The sequence below is a fragment of the Arabidopsis thaliana genome, chromosome 4, assembly GCF_000001735.4.
Source record: "Arabidopsis thaliana chromosome 4, partial sequence".
NCBI classification, from domain to species: Eukaryota; Viridiplantae; Streptophyta; class Magnoliopsida; order Brassicales; family Brassicaceae; genus Arabidopsis; species Arabidopsis thaliana.
Genome location: NC_003075.7, coordinates 12,622,031 through 12,634,791, shown reverse-complemented (window position 1 = coordinate 12,634,791; position 12,761 = coordinate 12,622,031). Strand labels below are relative to the sequence as shown.

The following is a 12,761-nucleotide window of genomic DNA, read 5'->3' as shown; positions in this document are numbered from 1 at the left end:
TGACAAAAAAAAAAAAAAAAAAAAAACTCAAGATGAAGCTCAAGAACTTTCTCATAGCAACAGAATGTATCCTTATGTCCTTGGGCCGAGAATTTACATATAGGCTAAATTGATGGCTGCAGATGGAGCTCAACATATAGCAAGTGCTCAACATATATAGCAAGTGCTGAGTTTACAAAGTGAAAAAACTCAAAATCTAGTACAAAGGAAAGTAAATTCCCTGCAGACAATTTGCATCTCACTGTGTGAGCAGCTTGGAATCACATGCCACTATCTTCACCCGGCTCACATTCTCTTGACGATCGTCACTCTTGAACATTGCGTCCTGTAATATGAAGGTCCAGACATTGTCACAGAACCTGTAAGTGTGCAGGTGTCCCTGAAATAATAAATAAGAAACGATAGTAAGAATCTGATTGTTTCATCTGCCAAAGTTTTCTCTTATTTTGAGATCCAGATATGATTTTTTTAAAAAAAAGTGTCTTCGGAGCAAAGAATAAGCTCAATTTTTGACTATCCAGATTAGTGATGAACACCAAAAACAATTGATCAGTCAGCTTCCAAAAGAACATACAACGTCCAGACAAATAAACTACGAGTCTACAACACTCGAGAGTATTCATAAAATTGCAAGTATTTCTTGAGGTAAAACAGATATAAGCTCCTAGCCAGATAACTGAAATCCATACAGCTTAATCTAAGGTTGACACTTAACTCTAGGAATGGGAATCTGCAACCTATTATTCATATATGACATCCAAAGAAACTATGAACTTGATTGAATCCATGACAGTGTTAGTATTTCCTGTGCTAGCAAATCTAATAACCTTATCAGGCAGATAACTGAATCCACATCTTACTATCAAGTTGAACTTTTTAACACTAAATTATTTGATATCCAGCTTCAACCCATTACTCACAGAAACTCTTAACGATAACCGAATAGAGCAAGATAGTTTAGAAACTCTTAATCGTCTTCCACCCAATTCACGAACTGGATATTTTCTTCTACCCAATTACGCTGACTAAGAGATTAAAAGAACTGAAAATCACCTTGATGGACACCTTGGTCTTCACTTGGCTCTCCAGAGCTTCAGTCATGGACTACAACAAGCATACAGATATCAAAAAGAGGAAAGAAAAAAAAAACCACAAAAACGAATCAAGACGCCAAGATCAGTCAAATAAAAGTTAAATTGAAACCTTGTCAAATTGAACAAGGACTTGGATAGCTAGCTCAGGGCTCAGCGTACCGCTCTGAACCATCTCGTCCAAAGTCTCCGTCAGACACATCCCGATCGTCGATCTCCTGTACAGCTCAAACGTCGCCATTCTCTACTTCCCCAACGATCTGTTGATTCAAATTCGAGCAACAAATCGTCGAATCAAAATTCGCAACTAATTACAAATAGGGAATCTGAAAGTTTCGACGCCAAAAAAAAGGTGCTAGATGAATCTAAGACCTCAATAAGAGATGAATACGGGATGAAGAACCGGTTTACCGATCTCCGGCGACGTTAGAAGAGATTTGGACGGTGGATGCAGGAGCTTCCGTTGCTCGATTGCGAAGGATTTTTGTCTCTTGGGCGGAGAAAAAATTAGGGGCTTTTATACCCTAGATTTTGCAGGTAACTGTATATATAGGCAGCGATAGATCGAGTCGGCGAAAAATTACATTCTTACCCTTTCGTTTGTAATAAAGTCAAATCTGAGATTAGAAAGAAGGCCCAACACAAGGCCCATATAATGTCTTTTTTTTTATTAGTAAAGTAACCCGCAATACAAAATTGCGTATACAATAATGTGACTAAAAGTCCTAGTGAGAGTATGAATCTAAAGGAGGTCCTTCGAGGCGGATATAGTCATACATGAGACCATTAAAGGCTCCAGTGGTGGTCATGGTTTGTGTCAAGAACAAAGTGTTGTCTCCTTCCACAAGCTTCTCACTTGGTACATCCACATTATAAAGCCTATAGATTCCATGTATCCCATGTCTTGCAATCGCGTTATCGTGCCCGATTACACCCGTTGTGAATATAGGAGTAGTCTTTTCTGTGTCATCATCATTCATCCTCACCTGTAATTCTGCTACATTTGCAGTTGCTAGCGCGATCCGGATTTTGTATGTGCAACTTTTCTGTACATTCTCTAGCTTGAACTTGATTTGCCATGTTGTTTTCTGATATGTATCATCTCCCATTTTCCTATCATCATTTAAAATAAATGTGAGGCTTCTTTGTTTTACTCTTCTTAGAAAATGTGAAATATTTGTTACCTGGTAACGTGTGCAAAGAACCAATCTTTTTTGTAATCACTGACGCCAATGGTGAACACCAAATCTTCCTTAGGATATAGTTCTGTGTATCTTTCCCATAGCCCGTATTGCCTAAACCTGCTTACGTACAACCATACTTTAGCTCTCTACTGTTTTAACAATCTGAAACCTTAATGTTGTGATATCTTTGATCATGGACATACCTATCAGGATGACCAATATATAGTTTGTTGATGTATTTGGGATTTGGGTCTGGAACAAAGAACTCAGCTGCAGACCGGTCAGGTATCCCTATTTCCCACACTGTTGGCCCATCTCGGGGCGGTTCATACACGATATTGCCAACGTCAATGTCGCAGCCTGGTTTTTGTGTGCAGAGTGTAGCTAATGTTAAGTTAACTTGCACTTCTTGATACAGCCTAATATAAATCTTGATTACATTGTAAGTTAAAGAAAATATAACCTGCAGTAATGTTAATCAATTGTTCGTATTGATAGTCTCCTATCCATCCTGTCACATAACCATTGAGATTATACTCGCCTTCTCGGATATCATTTATCGCGAAATAACCATCAGAATCTGCTTCTGTCCAGAATTGATATCCCTATGTATATAAGTTAAATTCATGCAAGCATAAGTTCATTGTTTACATGTATATTCTTATATGGTCTAAGAGTATAATTTGCATGGCTGACCTTAGATTCTAATTGCCAGGATCCAACCTCTCCTGGTGGAGCCAACCCTACGAAAGCACCATTTGCTGGTAAAAAATCATCACTAAGAAATCTGAAGGAATTTTAACAAAAAAACATAAGAAAACAACGGTGAGTGAATGATAGTAAAACGAAGAAAAGCAGAGCAAATGGTGGAATGTGAGGCTTACTTGTCGCATACTAGTAATCTACCGCTGATGCAACCGCGCTTATCGGACACTGGAAAGTCTTCTGAAGCAGGGAAATCGTAAGGCCAGCTTTGGACTTCAGTTAACATCTAATCAAACACCACTTCCTACAATGTTAGATAAGTTTTTTATAATATGCACAAAAGGTAGAAGGTTGGTTAATGGATAAACCTGGTTTTTAGCGTCTTGCCATAGCGAAAGAGGGTCAGAGGTTTTGTCAGGCAAGCAATTGAGGTAAGTAAAGACAGGACCAAACACTTTCTTCCATGAGTCCCCTGCTTTCACCTTCATCACCATATCCTCACCCGCGTAGTGAGCACTCAAAAACATCTGTGTTTACACAATCATTAAGTAAGAACCCATCATCATAGATAAGAGAACATGTTTCAAGGAGGAAGAGAGAAAAGAAACATACAGCAAGACTGATGGGACCAACATGAGAAGTAAGGTTCTGTTTGGACAAGCCACCTGATCTGAACTCATTGCTAGGAATGATTTGCCAGCAACCCAAATCCAAGTTATGTGAGATCCATCCATGCACTTTCAGATCTTTGTTCTCACTTGAATACTCATACTTGTCATCAACCTCTCCTTTAAACTCGTCTTCAACAGGATGAACAAGAAGAACAGCTTCAGGATAAGCCAAAGGTCTTCCTCTTTTCCCCAATCTATCCTCTGGAAGTGGCATTTTCCTCTGCCTGTTATCAGCAATCGCCATATATTTAAACCTGCAAGTTTTCTTTCCACATGAGTATATACTAATATTGGTTTTAAGGGAAAGATTGATATTGAACTTTAGTTACTTGTCTTTACGAAGCTTGTAGACAATCCTTGTCTGAGGCAAGTTAAAAGCTGGCCATTCCGCTAGATGCTCAAATATCGCATATGAGTAGAATCCAGTTACATCTTTACGCATTATGAACCTGAATGATACAATATCCAAATCAAACTCTCTGTCACACTCACACATAAATGCATGTTGTATTAAAATGACATACCTCTTGTCAACATTAATAGGAGCAATACTGTCTTGGAGAGAAGAATCCCATTTCCTTGAGAAGGAAATTTCTACCAGCTCTTCATTTTCCACTACTACTTCAAAACTTGTGCCTTTGATCCTGCCTCAGCCAAGTTTATAAACATTTATATAAAGACTTGATCTGTTATAAGCTCGATGGAACGATCTATACTTACCGCTCGGATTTCCCTGTGGTTCCAGGCGTCCCTTCATCGCTCCAAACAAGGTCCCAGTACCTGAGTTTGGACACAACATTTCATATGTTGTAATAAGTTTAGTAATAGACTGGTGCATGTATAAGCAAACATTCTACACTAAGTACCCTCGATTGAAATCTTCGTTGTGAGTTTCTAGTAGATTGTCGACGCCCTGGTAAGAGATTCCGGTAACAAAACCATCTGGTTTTGATATGGTCACTTTCACTTTACCATTTCCCATGACCACCTGCATTTACCATATTCATGTATATACATATGGTGATATGGACAAAAACATATAGATGAAGCAGCTATGTGTGAGGGAGAGGGATATTACATGGCTTTCTTGGACATCCAACTGAACAGAATCTTGGTTCGACATCTCTTTCTCTCACAATCTTTCTTTCTAATTGTGTTGTTTTCAGAGATATGAGGTTGAAGCTTTTGTAGAGAAACAATCTGTGGATAAGTTTGATTCATCTTCAATTTGTAGAGATCGTTTGATTCTTCTTCAAGATTGGACAAGTGGTATCTTTAAGCTTTGAGCTTCTTTTATTTACTTTTTGGGTAAGTACTGTATATCCAACATATTATTCCATTTGTTGATGGATTCTCACGCAAGAAGTTACATTTGTTACCCATAAATCTATCCCCGGCAAAGTTAATTGAAAAGGTGAAATAAATATGTTTAACATCGTTCATTTGAATCAGATTTTTCTCATGTCACATATTATTGAAAACCATGGTCACACTTTGTTAAAAAGAATAGGATCATTTATGGTCACTTGTTTGATATATAGTCCATGTATGTATAAAAAAAAGTAGTTGTATCCATATTTATGAAAGTACTTAAAAGAGAGTATACATTGGCTAAATTAGATAGATACATACATACATTGACTTCATATGTAGTCAGAATCTACTGAATTACGTTAGTAATGGAATGAATGTATTAATTTATAAGCAACGCCTAATGCTTGGCGTTACGTCAACCATTCCTTATGTTGTTTTCTGATGCAGCATGAAATGGATGAGTGAGAGAGAATCAGTGACAAGAAGTCAAAAAGGTACACCTTTCGTCTACTTTGCTCTTTCTACCATAAACACACACTTGGCTCTCTTTCAAAACCTGTTTCTGTCTTCTTTAGTTCTTGCTAAGGCAACAACACTTATTCACCTTTGCAACAAATCACTTCCATTTACATTATTAGTTTACGAAAAAAGCTCACACAAGTATACTTGGAAGCATCACCTAAGTTGCATTGGCAGATCCATTGGTCTAGAATAAATCTAGCAAAACAACAAGCTGAAAAAACTTTTAATTAACCTTGTAAGGAATTACCATTATGTTGGGTGCTTCACAAAATTACCAATTCACTTTACCTCCATGAGAGTCACCTCGCATATTCTAGACCATCGATGGGGTAACTAAAACAGTAAAACCAAGACGCGAGCACAACTCTAATAGCTTTGAGCTACAAAGTAGACCTTTCTTATTGGATGGGTGTTTGGGGAACAGTTTAAAAAAAAAAATGGGCAGCTTGGGAACCCTAGGCAGCAAGAGAATATATATCTAGAGGTACACAAGAAACTAACCTGCTGCACCATGAGAAAACAAAATTAGGCTATGCAATAAGCATCTAACATATAGGATAGTTTTTAAAAGGGTAGTGTGGTATGTTTGTGGTTTCTTGGTTTTAAAAGTTAAATTCTCAGCCCAGTTGAGCATTGTATATATGGTTTCTTGGTTTGTTTTTGTCTCAACAGATTTGTAATTCATATTTCAAAATACATTTTTTCAGATCATAAAGAGGATTGAAGGACATGGACATGAAAACATCTCTTCAGATCTTTTAAACATTTTGCCATTTGTTGTGATCTTTTGTTATTACTTGTGATGACTTATGGTACCTTTATCAATATGTTAAGAGTATGATTTTAGGATTTTTAAAGTATGTATTCACGGAAACCTCTTTATTTAAAGCTATGATAATGAGATTGTTAGATGAGATATATGCAAAGGTGTCAAGCAAAAAACCTTGGCATTTAGGCGTGATTTTTGTAGGTAAGTGAACAAAAGCAAGACTACCATCGGGCTGATGAAACAGATTTTAAGAAGAACTTAAAACCTTAGGAGAACATGTTGGAGAGTTTGGATTCACGATATTATGCTGCTTTTGTGATGATCTTCAAAAGAAACTTGAGGAGGTTGAGATGGGCATTCATGGGTTCGAAAAGAATCTAGAAGAGTTATTACAAAGGTTGATAGGAACACATTTTTAGATATCTCTTAACCAAAATTGTATGTATGCGTTTATTTAGCAATGTCCAAACAAGGGAACAAGTAGGCGGTTGCAGCGGCACAAGTAGAAGAGAGTTACGCAGTACATGGAATCATTTTCAAGAAGACACAACCCTGAGACTGCGCACCTAAAACCTTGTGTAGAAAATAGAGGAAACGGTGCAACAATTCCGGAAAATCTGTCTACGAGGAAGAAGACTACACAAAGACCGAAGCAGAAGCAAAGGAAACAATGAGGAGGACACAGCTACAACTCGGAAGTTCGCATCTCCCTCACTGAGAGCCTAAGGAAGAGACTAAGAATTTGGATATGTGCAGTGAGGTCCTCAAGCTAAAGTCTCAGTCTGTCTTGAGTAACACAGTAAACTGGTGGTTCACATAAGACAACCAAGTCGAGATACTAAATCTGAGCAGATTTTGACAACCGAATCAAAGAGCTGGATAAATAATTGAAAAACTTTACTAAATCAACCACACACAAATGTGAAACTAGACAATGATAATAGAGCTTTACTTAATGATCCACACACAAATGTCAAACTAGATAATGATAATAGAGCTTACTTTAATCATCCACACACAAACGTCATACATATGGAGCTTACATTTAAACATGGCAAAGAAAGAAAGACCCAAAGGGGGTTTCATTGTCTCACAGTTCATAAGGACCCAACGAGTGATGAAAAGAAAGCAGGTTGCATTGTATCTGGATCTGAAAACACCAAAGAGACTCCAAACTTATGATGTACCTGGGACAGAGGAGCCGCCAAAGGGAAGGTTAAGATGGTCAAGTTTCAGTCTGGGAGTAGGGTTGGCCTTGACAACAAGTTTCCTTCCTCCCAATTCACTTCCATTAAGTAGCATCACCTTCTCATCAGCGTCATTTCCCATCATGGTAATAGTAGCAAGGCCGTTGACAACATCGGTTTCAGGGTGTCTCCGGAAAGAAACCATAGCGATTACTCCACATGACTTGAAATGATTAGTCAAGGCCTCCTTCATCTCATCCTCAGGAAGCGAAGTGTCGAATCCTTCAACGTCGATATACCAACTATAATAATAATAATAATTATTCAATCAACACATGATGAAGAAAATATCTTTACATCTACAAATCTCCAAAAACAAAAAAAAATCAAAGCATCTTCTCGAAAAAGGCTTTCATCTCAGGATTATCAGCAAACAGGTTCAGCACCTAAAAAGTACAAAAGCGATCTAATCAGATGTTTTTCTTAAATACGTAGAAAATTGATAAACAGAGAGAGAGCCATAAGGATAAGGAGAGGAAGATTACTTTGTGTTCTTTGCAGACCTGAGGTCTGTTAAAACCGAAAAAGTCCATGGAGAGGTTGACAAAAGAGTCGATAACCCTAGCTACGATCAATATATTTTCCCTCCTATTTTAGGGATTTCAGAGGTCGATCACGACGACGAAGCTATTTATTATCTTTTTTTTCTTTGCTTTTAGGAGGGGCTAAAACTGTCTTTTCCAGTTTTTTCTTTCCACCGTCTCGCTTTTGTTTTTTTGGTTCAATGTCTGATTTCCTTTTATCACCTCAAATCTCCTTTAGATTTTTTGGTTTGCGCCGGTTCGATTCGGATGCACCCAACCATTAACCGGAACATATTTTCTTCTTACTTTTTTCTTTTATACGCATGCAATTTAAACTCTTTTATTTTTTATTTAGAGAGAAACCTACTTGTATATCTATTCCTAATTTACTAACACAAGATCAATTATTCTTATCATCCACACGATAATATTTCTTTCACCCACAAACTTTTTAATCCTAGAGAGTTTCTGAAAAAAGAGAAGACTATTTGGTCTTATCATACATTGGCTAAAGTAGACAAATAGATACATTGACTTCATTTGTAGTTAGAATCTACTGAATTACGTTAGTAATGGCAATGTATTAATTTACAAGCAACTCCTAATGCTTCGCGTTACGTCATTCATTCCTTATGTTGTTTTCTGATGCAGCATGAAACGGATGAAGTGGGAGAAAACCAGTGACAACAAGTCAAAAAGGTACACCTTTCGTTCACTTTGCTCTTTCTACCATAAACACACACTTGGCTCTCTTTTACAACCTGTTTCTGTCTTCTTTAGTTCTTGCAAAAGGCAACAAAGTCACTGCTGCATTCACCATTTACATTAGTTTGAATAATGGGTCGAGGTACTCAACCCCAAAAAAGCTCACTCAAGTACACTTGGATGTCGTTGAGTACATCAACCCCATTTTAGCAATACAACAAGCTGAAAAAACTTCTAACCTTTTTAGGAATTACCATTACGTTGGGTTCTTCACAAAATCACCATTGTTCTTTACCTCCATGAGAGTCACCTCGCACATCTAGACCATCGATGAGAAGGGAATATAACCAAACATCTCCCCACTCCCCAATTTTAGATACAATATTCTTAGCTACCATGACCAAGGTGTAAATGATTTTATATGATTTTGAGAATCGGCTTGGACTAGTTCGAATACAAATAAAAAAAGTTATGTATGCAACATCTGGAAAAGTCATGAATGAACTTAATCGACTTACTTCTATACCTAACTTCTGAAGGATCAGACTTTCATAGGGTAACTAATTAACTAAAACAGTAAACCCAAAGAAGCAAGGACAGCTCTAATAGCTGTGACTGTGAGCTACAGGTAGACCTTTCTTATTGAATGGGGGTTTGGGGAACAGATCACTAATTTTTAAAAGTTTTTGGCAGCTTGGGAACCCTACGCAGCAAGAGAATATATATCTAGAGGTACACAATAAACTAACCCTGCTGCACCATGAGAACACAAAATTACGCTATGCTAGCATCAAACATATAGGATAGTTTTAAAAAGGGTAGTATGGTATGTCGAACTAGCTATGTTCCTTAATTGAGCATAATACTTCTTACAAATTTAGAGACTGGGGGGTATTGGTGTAAACAAAAACTCCCTTCTCACAAATGGTCTAGACATGAGAGACAACTCAAGTACAAATGGTGATACTCAGCATCTCAGCTGGACTGTCAGAACCTTATCTCAGTCAACTGTAGCAGTTTTCCACTGCATTAACAAGGGAAGATGAATTTTCAGATTTAAAATTCATATTATAAAAACAACGAACAGCATACAATTACAAAGATATGCAGATATAAACCTGATATTTATGCATTGCTAGTTTATGCAACAGCAAAGTAGTATTTTTTATTTTAATGATTTGAGACAAAATTGTCTTGCATTCAATCAATAAAATTTTTCTTAATCTCCTCATAGTAAAGCAAGTTTTCTTCACTTTCTCTTCTTTGAAGACATTGTGCAAATGCATTTTTGTACATTTAGAGACTGCAAACACAGATGAAGCTATCCAATAAATGGTCTCTAAAAGGAGCCTATCATATAGTTTTTTGAAAAGTCTTATTTGACCAAGAATCAAAGTTGAGTGACAAGGATATCATGATCACGCTTGAATTCTCAGAAGGTTCCATATTGAGGGTTTTACTTAACAGACCATGTTAAACAAAAAAAGACCATACTCAGACAAACTCGAAAACTCTTTAGTGGGTGAATTAGTGTTAGTTTGCCGAAGAAGAAGAACGAACAAGCATATTTTGCTTAATTTCATATAATTTGGGTATAGACTTTCCACGAGCTCCTTTTTACCTTAAAGTGGGCTCAAGTAAGAATCTAATGATGCTTTCAAAATCTTCTCAGGAATTACAACTAAAGAAGGTGCAGATATAAAAAACCACAGTAACAAACTATGTTTCTTCAGATCAACTGAGTCGAGTCTCTTATTCACAGTAGCTAACTAAAGAAGGTGCAGATATCAATAACCACAGTAACTAAATATCTGGGTATAGATTTGTTTTCTGTGTTTCTTCAGATCAATTGAGTCGAGTCTATTATTTGTTTTTATCTTATGCTCATAACTAACTAAGTAAAAGGAATATATAGACTAACTAAGTAACAATCAACAAATGACACTCACAATACTTGTAGAATAAAACAGATCATAAGATATATACATATATGTAAATGCATCAAACACAAATAATATAGATGAGAAAACAAACCTCAATACATGAGACAGGTCCACTTAAAGATTTTAAAAGCTCTCACAAATCTGGACATGCAAAACCAAATTATGATACATTAGTACTCAAAATCATTCCATACATTACTAAAATTAGATCCGCAGCTCAGAAATTATATAATCTTAAAGCTCATGCAGCTGATCTATCGATGATAAACGCCATAACTACGAAACTAATCTCACGGATAAAAACAAATATCACAAAAACGACTCAACAAAAAATGTGTACAATCAAATCAAATTGCAGGTTAAGAATAGATATACACGGAATCAGACTAACCGATGAACTATTGGAGACGAGTCAGCTCAAGAATTTCGAAAATGGCGGATCGCCGTCACGAGATCCCATTGAAATTCGACGGAAAACAGTCGGAAAAAGCCGTGATGTGAGGCCGATTCAGGAGAAAAGGGAAGCTAGGGCAAGAGAGAGAGCGAGTGAAAGCGAGATGGAGAAGAGAGCAGTGATGATTAACTGAGGAAGGATGCGAGAGAGGGTTTTATATAAGTAATGTAAGCGAAGAATGAGAGTAATTTAAAACCTTAAGTATCGATTAGTGCGTTAATCAGATTTCATTTGGATTAATCTATAATTTGAATTTGGGGACATGTGGGGCTTCGATTTCTCACATAAAGCCGCTGCTCAAGCCGCTCATGCTTCTTACCCATACAAATTCATCTTTTCATTGTAAAAAGATTGATTTTTCAATAAATGTTATACATGTGATTCTACCACTAGAAAACGAATCAAACTATTAGATCATTTTTGATACAACTAATCAGAAAACTAATTATAATTAAGTATGGCTACTTTGCAAATTTAACTTTGTACAAATCCCACTATGGAAGGCAAAAATATAAGTGTTAGGGTATGTCGGTCAAGCTGAGCAAAGGCAAGCCGTTAGCTGAACAGTGGATTCTACTAGTAGTATAAAATTTTCTCCTTTGTTAAATGTGAACCTAAATCTTAAACAAATAAAAATGTTTTTTTTAAAAATAAAAGTAGAATAGAAAAGAGAAGAAGAGAAGAGTCGCGAAAGATTGAAGAAAAAGAGGAAAAGACACATGTCCAGCTCTGAGTTGATCAAACGGACCAATAAAAGTTAGGCTTTTAATTTACTTGTCTCCTTGAATGAATACAAATGTGTCACGTTTCTTTTCTAGCTCTTTCCGGATCTGTCAGGCTCGTACATTTCTCTCCTAGTTTATTGATACCTATAATATTTATGCCATAATCTATATACAGATTTCGCTGGTTATTCTTTGAAGGACCACACGGATCATAGCTCTCGTAGGTCACATTTTGGCTCGTCCAGTTTTTGTTTTCTTTCTTTTGATTAAAAAAGAATTTTTTTCGAGATTTTTAAGAATTATTTAAAGTTTAAGAGGTTCTAGAACAAAAGATTTGATAATACAATTGTTTTATTAAAGCAGTGTAGTTGAGTCGAACTAATTGACGTAAAATGTGTACCAAAACGTGAACCTGAAAACTCAATTCAATAAGTTATAGATGTTTTATATATATAAATCCATGTTTATGTTAATAATCAAAAAATTCAGTTTTATAAAAATAGTTAAGAGATGTTTTTGCAATGCATGTCCTTACACTTGCATAAAATTCATATCTTCTTCTTTTTTTCTTTTCTTTTTTTTTATAAAGAAGAAGTGGTTTTGGTTTCAAAATGACAATTTAATATGACCATCATCTAGTTTCTGTATTTTGGTTTATGTATTGTAGAAATGTCCTCGTGTATCGTTTTGTGAACATAAGCGAAAATCATAGCAAATTAAAACCATTCGGCCAAATGAATAACAAATAAAAAATTCAGTCGAAATACATTACAAATTTGTTTCCAGTTCTCATGCTTTCTATATATAGTTCTATACTTCTACTTAACCAAATCCATTGCATGTGACACTACTACTAGGCCACAAAATATATAAGCAACTTGTCATATCAATCTGTAAAGAAACTTAG

General features: G+C 36.2%; 5 protein-coding genes, 2 long non-coding RNA genes and 1 other non-coding gene across 12 annotated transcripts; 3 read left to right on the top strand and 5 right to left on the bottom strand.

Moving 5' to 3' along the window:
• Nucleotides 1–7: 7 nt before the first annotated feature.
• AT4G24440 (transcription initiation factor IIA gamma chain / TFIIA-gamma (TFIIA-S)) lies at nt 8–1,612 on the bottom strand. Of its 2 annotated transcripts, none has more exons than NM_118577.5 (4): nt 1,464–1,612; nt 1,204–1,351; nt 1,054–1,104; nt 8–379 (listed from the first exon to the last, which is right to left on the bottom strand). In NM_118577.5, exons 2-4 carry the CDS (start codon nt 1,330–1,332, stop codon nt 239–241), a joined length of 321 nt encoding a protein of 106 aa, NP_194175.1. In that variant the 5' UTR covers nt 1,333–1,351; nt 1,464–1,612; the 3' UTR covers nt 8–238. The 2 variants fall into 2 exon arrangements, with proteins under 2 accessions (NP_194175.1, NP_849434.1); NM_179103.3 differs by having other exon boundaries at nt 1,503–1,612.
• A 47-nt stretch (nt 1,613–1,659) lies between these two features.
• Nucleotides 1,660–4,841, bottom strand: AT4G24430 (Rhamnogalacturonate lyase family protein). 2 transcript variants are annotated; one of them, NM_118576.6, is made up of 13 exons: nt 4,730–4,841; nt 4,518–4,639; nt 4,372–4,431; nt 4,176–4,295; nt 3,981–4,100; nt 3,593–3,905; nt 3,349–3,507; nt 3,160–3,266; nt 2,972–3,062; nt 2,739–2,880; nt 2,479–2,635; nt 2,276–2,392; nt 1,660–2,204 (listed from the first exon to the last, which is right to left on the bottom strand). In NM_118576.6, the coding sequence occupies exons 1-13, from the start codon at nt 4,772–4,774 to the stop codon at nt 1,817–1,819; spliced, it is 1,941 nt and encodes a 646-aa protein (NP_567703.4). In that variant the 5' UTR covers nt 4,775–4,841; the 3' UTR covers nt 1,660–1,816. The 2 variants fall into 2 exon arrangements, with proteins under 2 accessions (NP_567703.4, NP_001328675.1); NM_001341672.1 differs by lacking the exons at nt 4,372–4,431; nt 4,518–4,639; nt 4,730–4,841 and having other exon boundaries at nt 1,717–2,204; nt 4,176–4,350.
• Nucleotides 4,842–5,421: 580 nt separating this feature from the next.
• Nucleotides 5,422–5,945, bottom strand: AT4G07270. The gene is made up of 2 exons (NR_142125.1): nt 5,775–5,945; nt 5,422–5,539 (listed from the first exon to the last, which is right to left on the bottom strand). It is a non-coding gene; the product is annotated as an other RNA (long non-coding RNA).
• A 788-nt stretch (nt 5,946–6,733) lies between these two features.
• On the top strand, nt 6,734–6,975 carry AT4G07265. Its single transcript, NR_142124.1, has one exon. It is a non-coding gene; the product is annotated as an other RNA (long non-coding RNA).
• A 210-nt stretch (nt 6,976–7,185) lies between these two features.
• On the bottom strand, nt 7,186–8,152 carry AT4G24420 (RNA-binding (RRM/RBD/RNP motifs) family protein). 3 transcript variants are annotated; one of them, NM_001341671.1, is made up of 2 exons: nt 7,989–8,152; nt 7,186–7,889 (listed from the first exon to the last, which is right to left on the bottom strand). In NM_001341671.1, exon 2 carries the CDS (start codon nt 7,694–7,696, stop codon nt 7,433–7,435), a length of 264 nt encoding a protein of 87 aa, NP_001329674.1. In that variant the 5' UTR covers nt 7,697–7,889; nt 7,989–8,152; the 3' UTR covers nt 7,186–7,432. The 3 variants fall into 3 exon arrangements, with proteins under 3 accessions (NP_001329674.1, NP_001320055.1, NP_194173.1); NM_001341670.1 differs by having other exon boundaries at nt 7,186–7,745; nt 7,989–8,000; NM_118575.3 differs by lacking the exon at nt 7,989–8,152 and having other exon boundaries at nt 7,186–7,817.
• An 857-nt stretch (nt 8,153–9,009) lies between these two features.
• Nucleotides 9,010–9,698, bottom strand: MIR824. The gene has a single exon (NR_142348.1). It is a non-coding gene; the product is annotated as a microRNA ath-MIR824 precursor (primary transcript).
• AT4G24413 (uncharacterized protein) lies at nt 9,232–9,778 on the top strand (the record flags this gene model as incomplete). Its single annotated transcript, NM_001341669.1, has 3 exons — nt 9,232–9,288; nt 9,426–9,464; nt 9,614–9,778. The coding sequence occupies 3 exons, from the start codon at nt 9,232–9,234 to the stop codon at nt 9,776–9,778; spliced, it is 261 nt and encodes an 86-aa protein (NP_001328756.1).
• A 974-nt stretch (nt 9,779–10,752) lies between these two features.
• AT4G24410 (uncharacterized protein) lies at nt 10,753–11,262 on the top strand (the record flags this gene model as incomplete). Its single annotated transcript, NM_118574.1, has 1 exon — nt 10,753–11,262. One exon carries the CDS (start codon nt 10,753–10,755, stop codon nt 11,260–11,262), a length of 510 nt encoding a protein of 169 aa, NP_194172.1.
• Between the last annotated feature and the right edge of the window lie 1,499 nt (nt 11,263–12,761).

What these genes read in the sequence shown, in the direction of transcription:
- AT4G24430 (NM_118576.6), bottom strand. Translation starts at nt 4,774, where the DNA reads ATGTCGAACCAAGATTCTGTTCAGTTGGATGTCCAAGAAAGCCAT. An exon ending in ACCACAGGGAAATCCGAGCG is followed by an intron (nt 4,296 to 4,371) that starts GTAAGTATAGAT and finishes TGGCTGAGGCAG; the next exon opens with GATCAAAGGCACAAGTTTTG. An exon ending in GGCAAGACGCTAAAAACCAG is followed by an intron (nt 3,267 to 3,348) that starts GTTTATCCATTA and finishes GTGTTTGATTAG; the next exon opens with ATGTTAACTGAAGTCCAAAG.
- AT4G24420 (NM_001341671.1), bottom strand. Translation starts at nt 7,696, where the DNA reads ATGAAGGAGGCCTTGACTAATCATTTCAAGTCATGTGGAGTAATCGCT.
- AT4G24440 (NM_118577.5), bottom strand. Translation starts at nt 1,332, where the DNA reads ATGGCGACGTTTGAGCTGTACAGGAGATCGACGATCGGGATGTGTCTG. An exon ending in TCCTTGTTCAATTTGACAAG is followed by an intron (nt 1,105 to 1,203) that starts GTTTCAATTTAA and finishes TGCTTGTTGTAG; the next exon opens with TCCATGACTGAAGCTCTGGA. An exon ending in AGACCAAGGTGTCCATCAAG is followed by an intron (nt 380 to 1,053) that starts GTGATTTTCAGT and finishes TTATTATTTCAG; the next exon opens with GGACACCTGCACACTTACAG.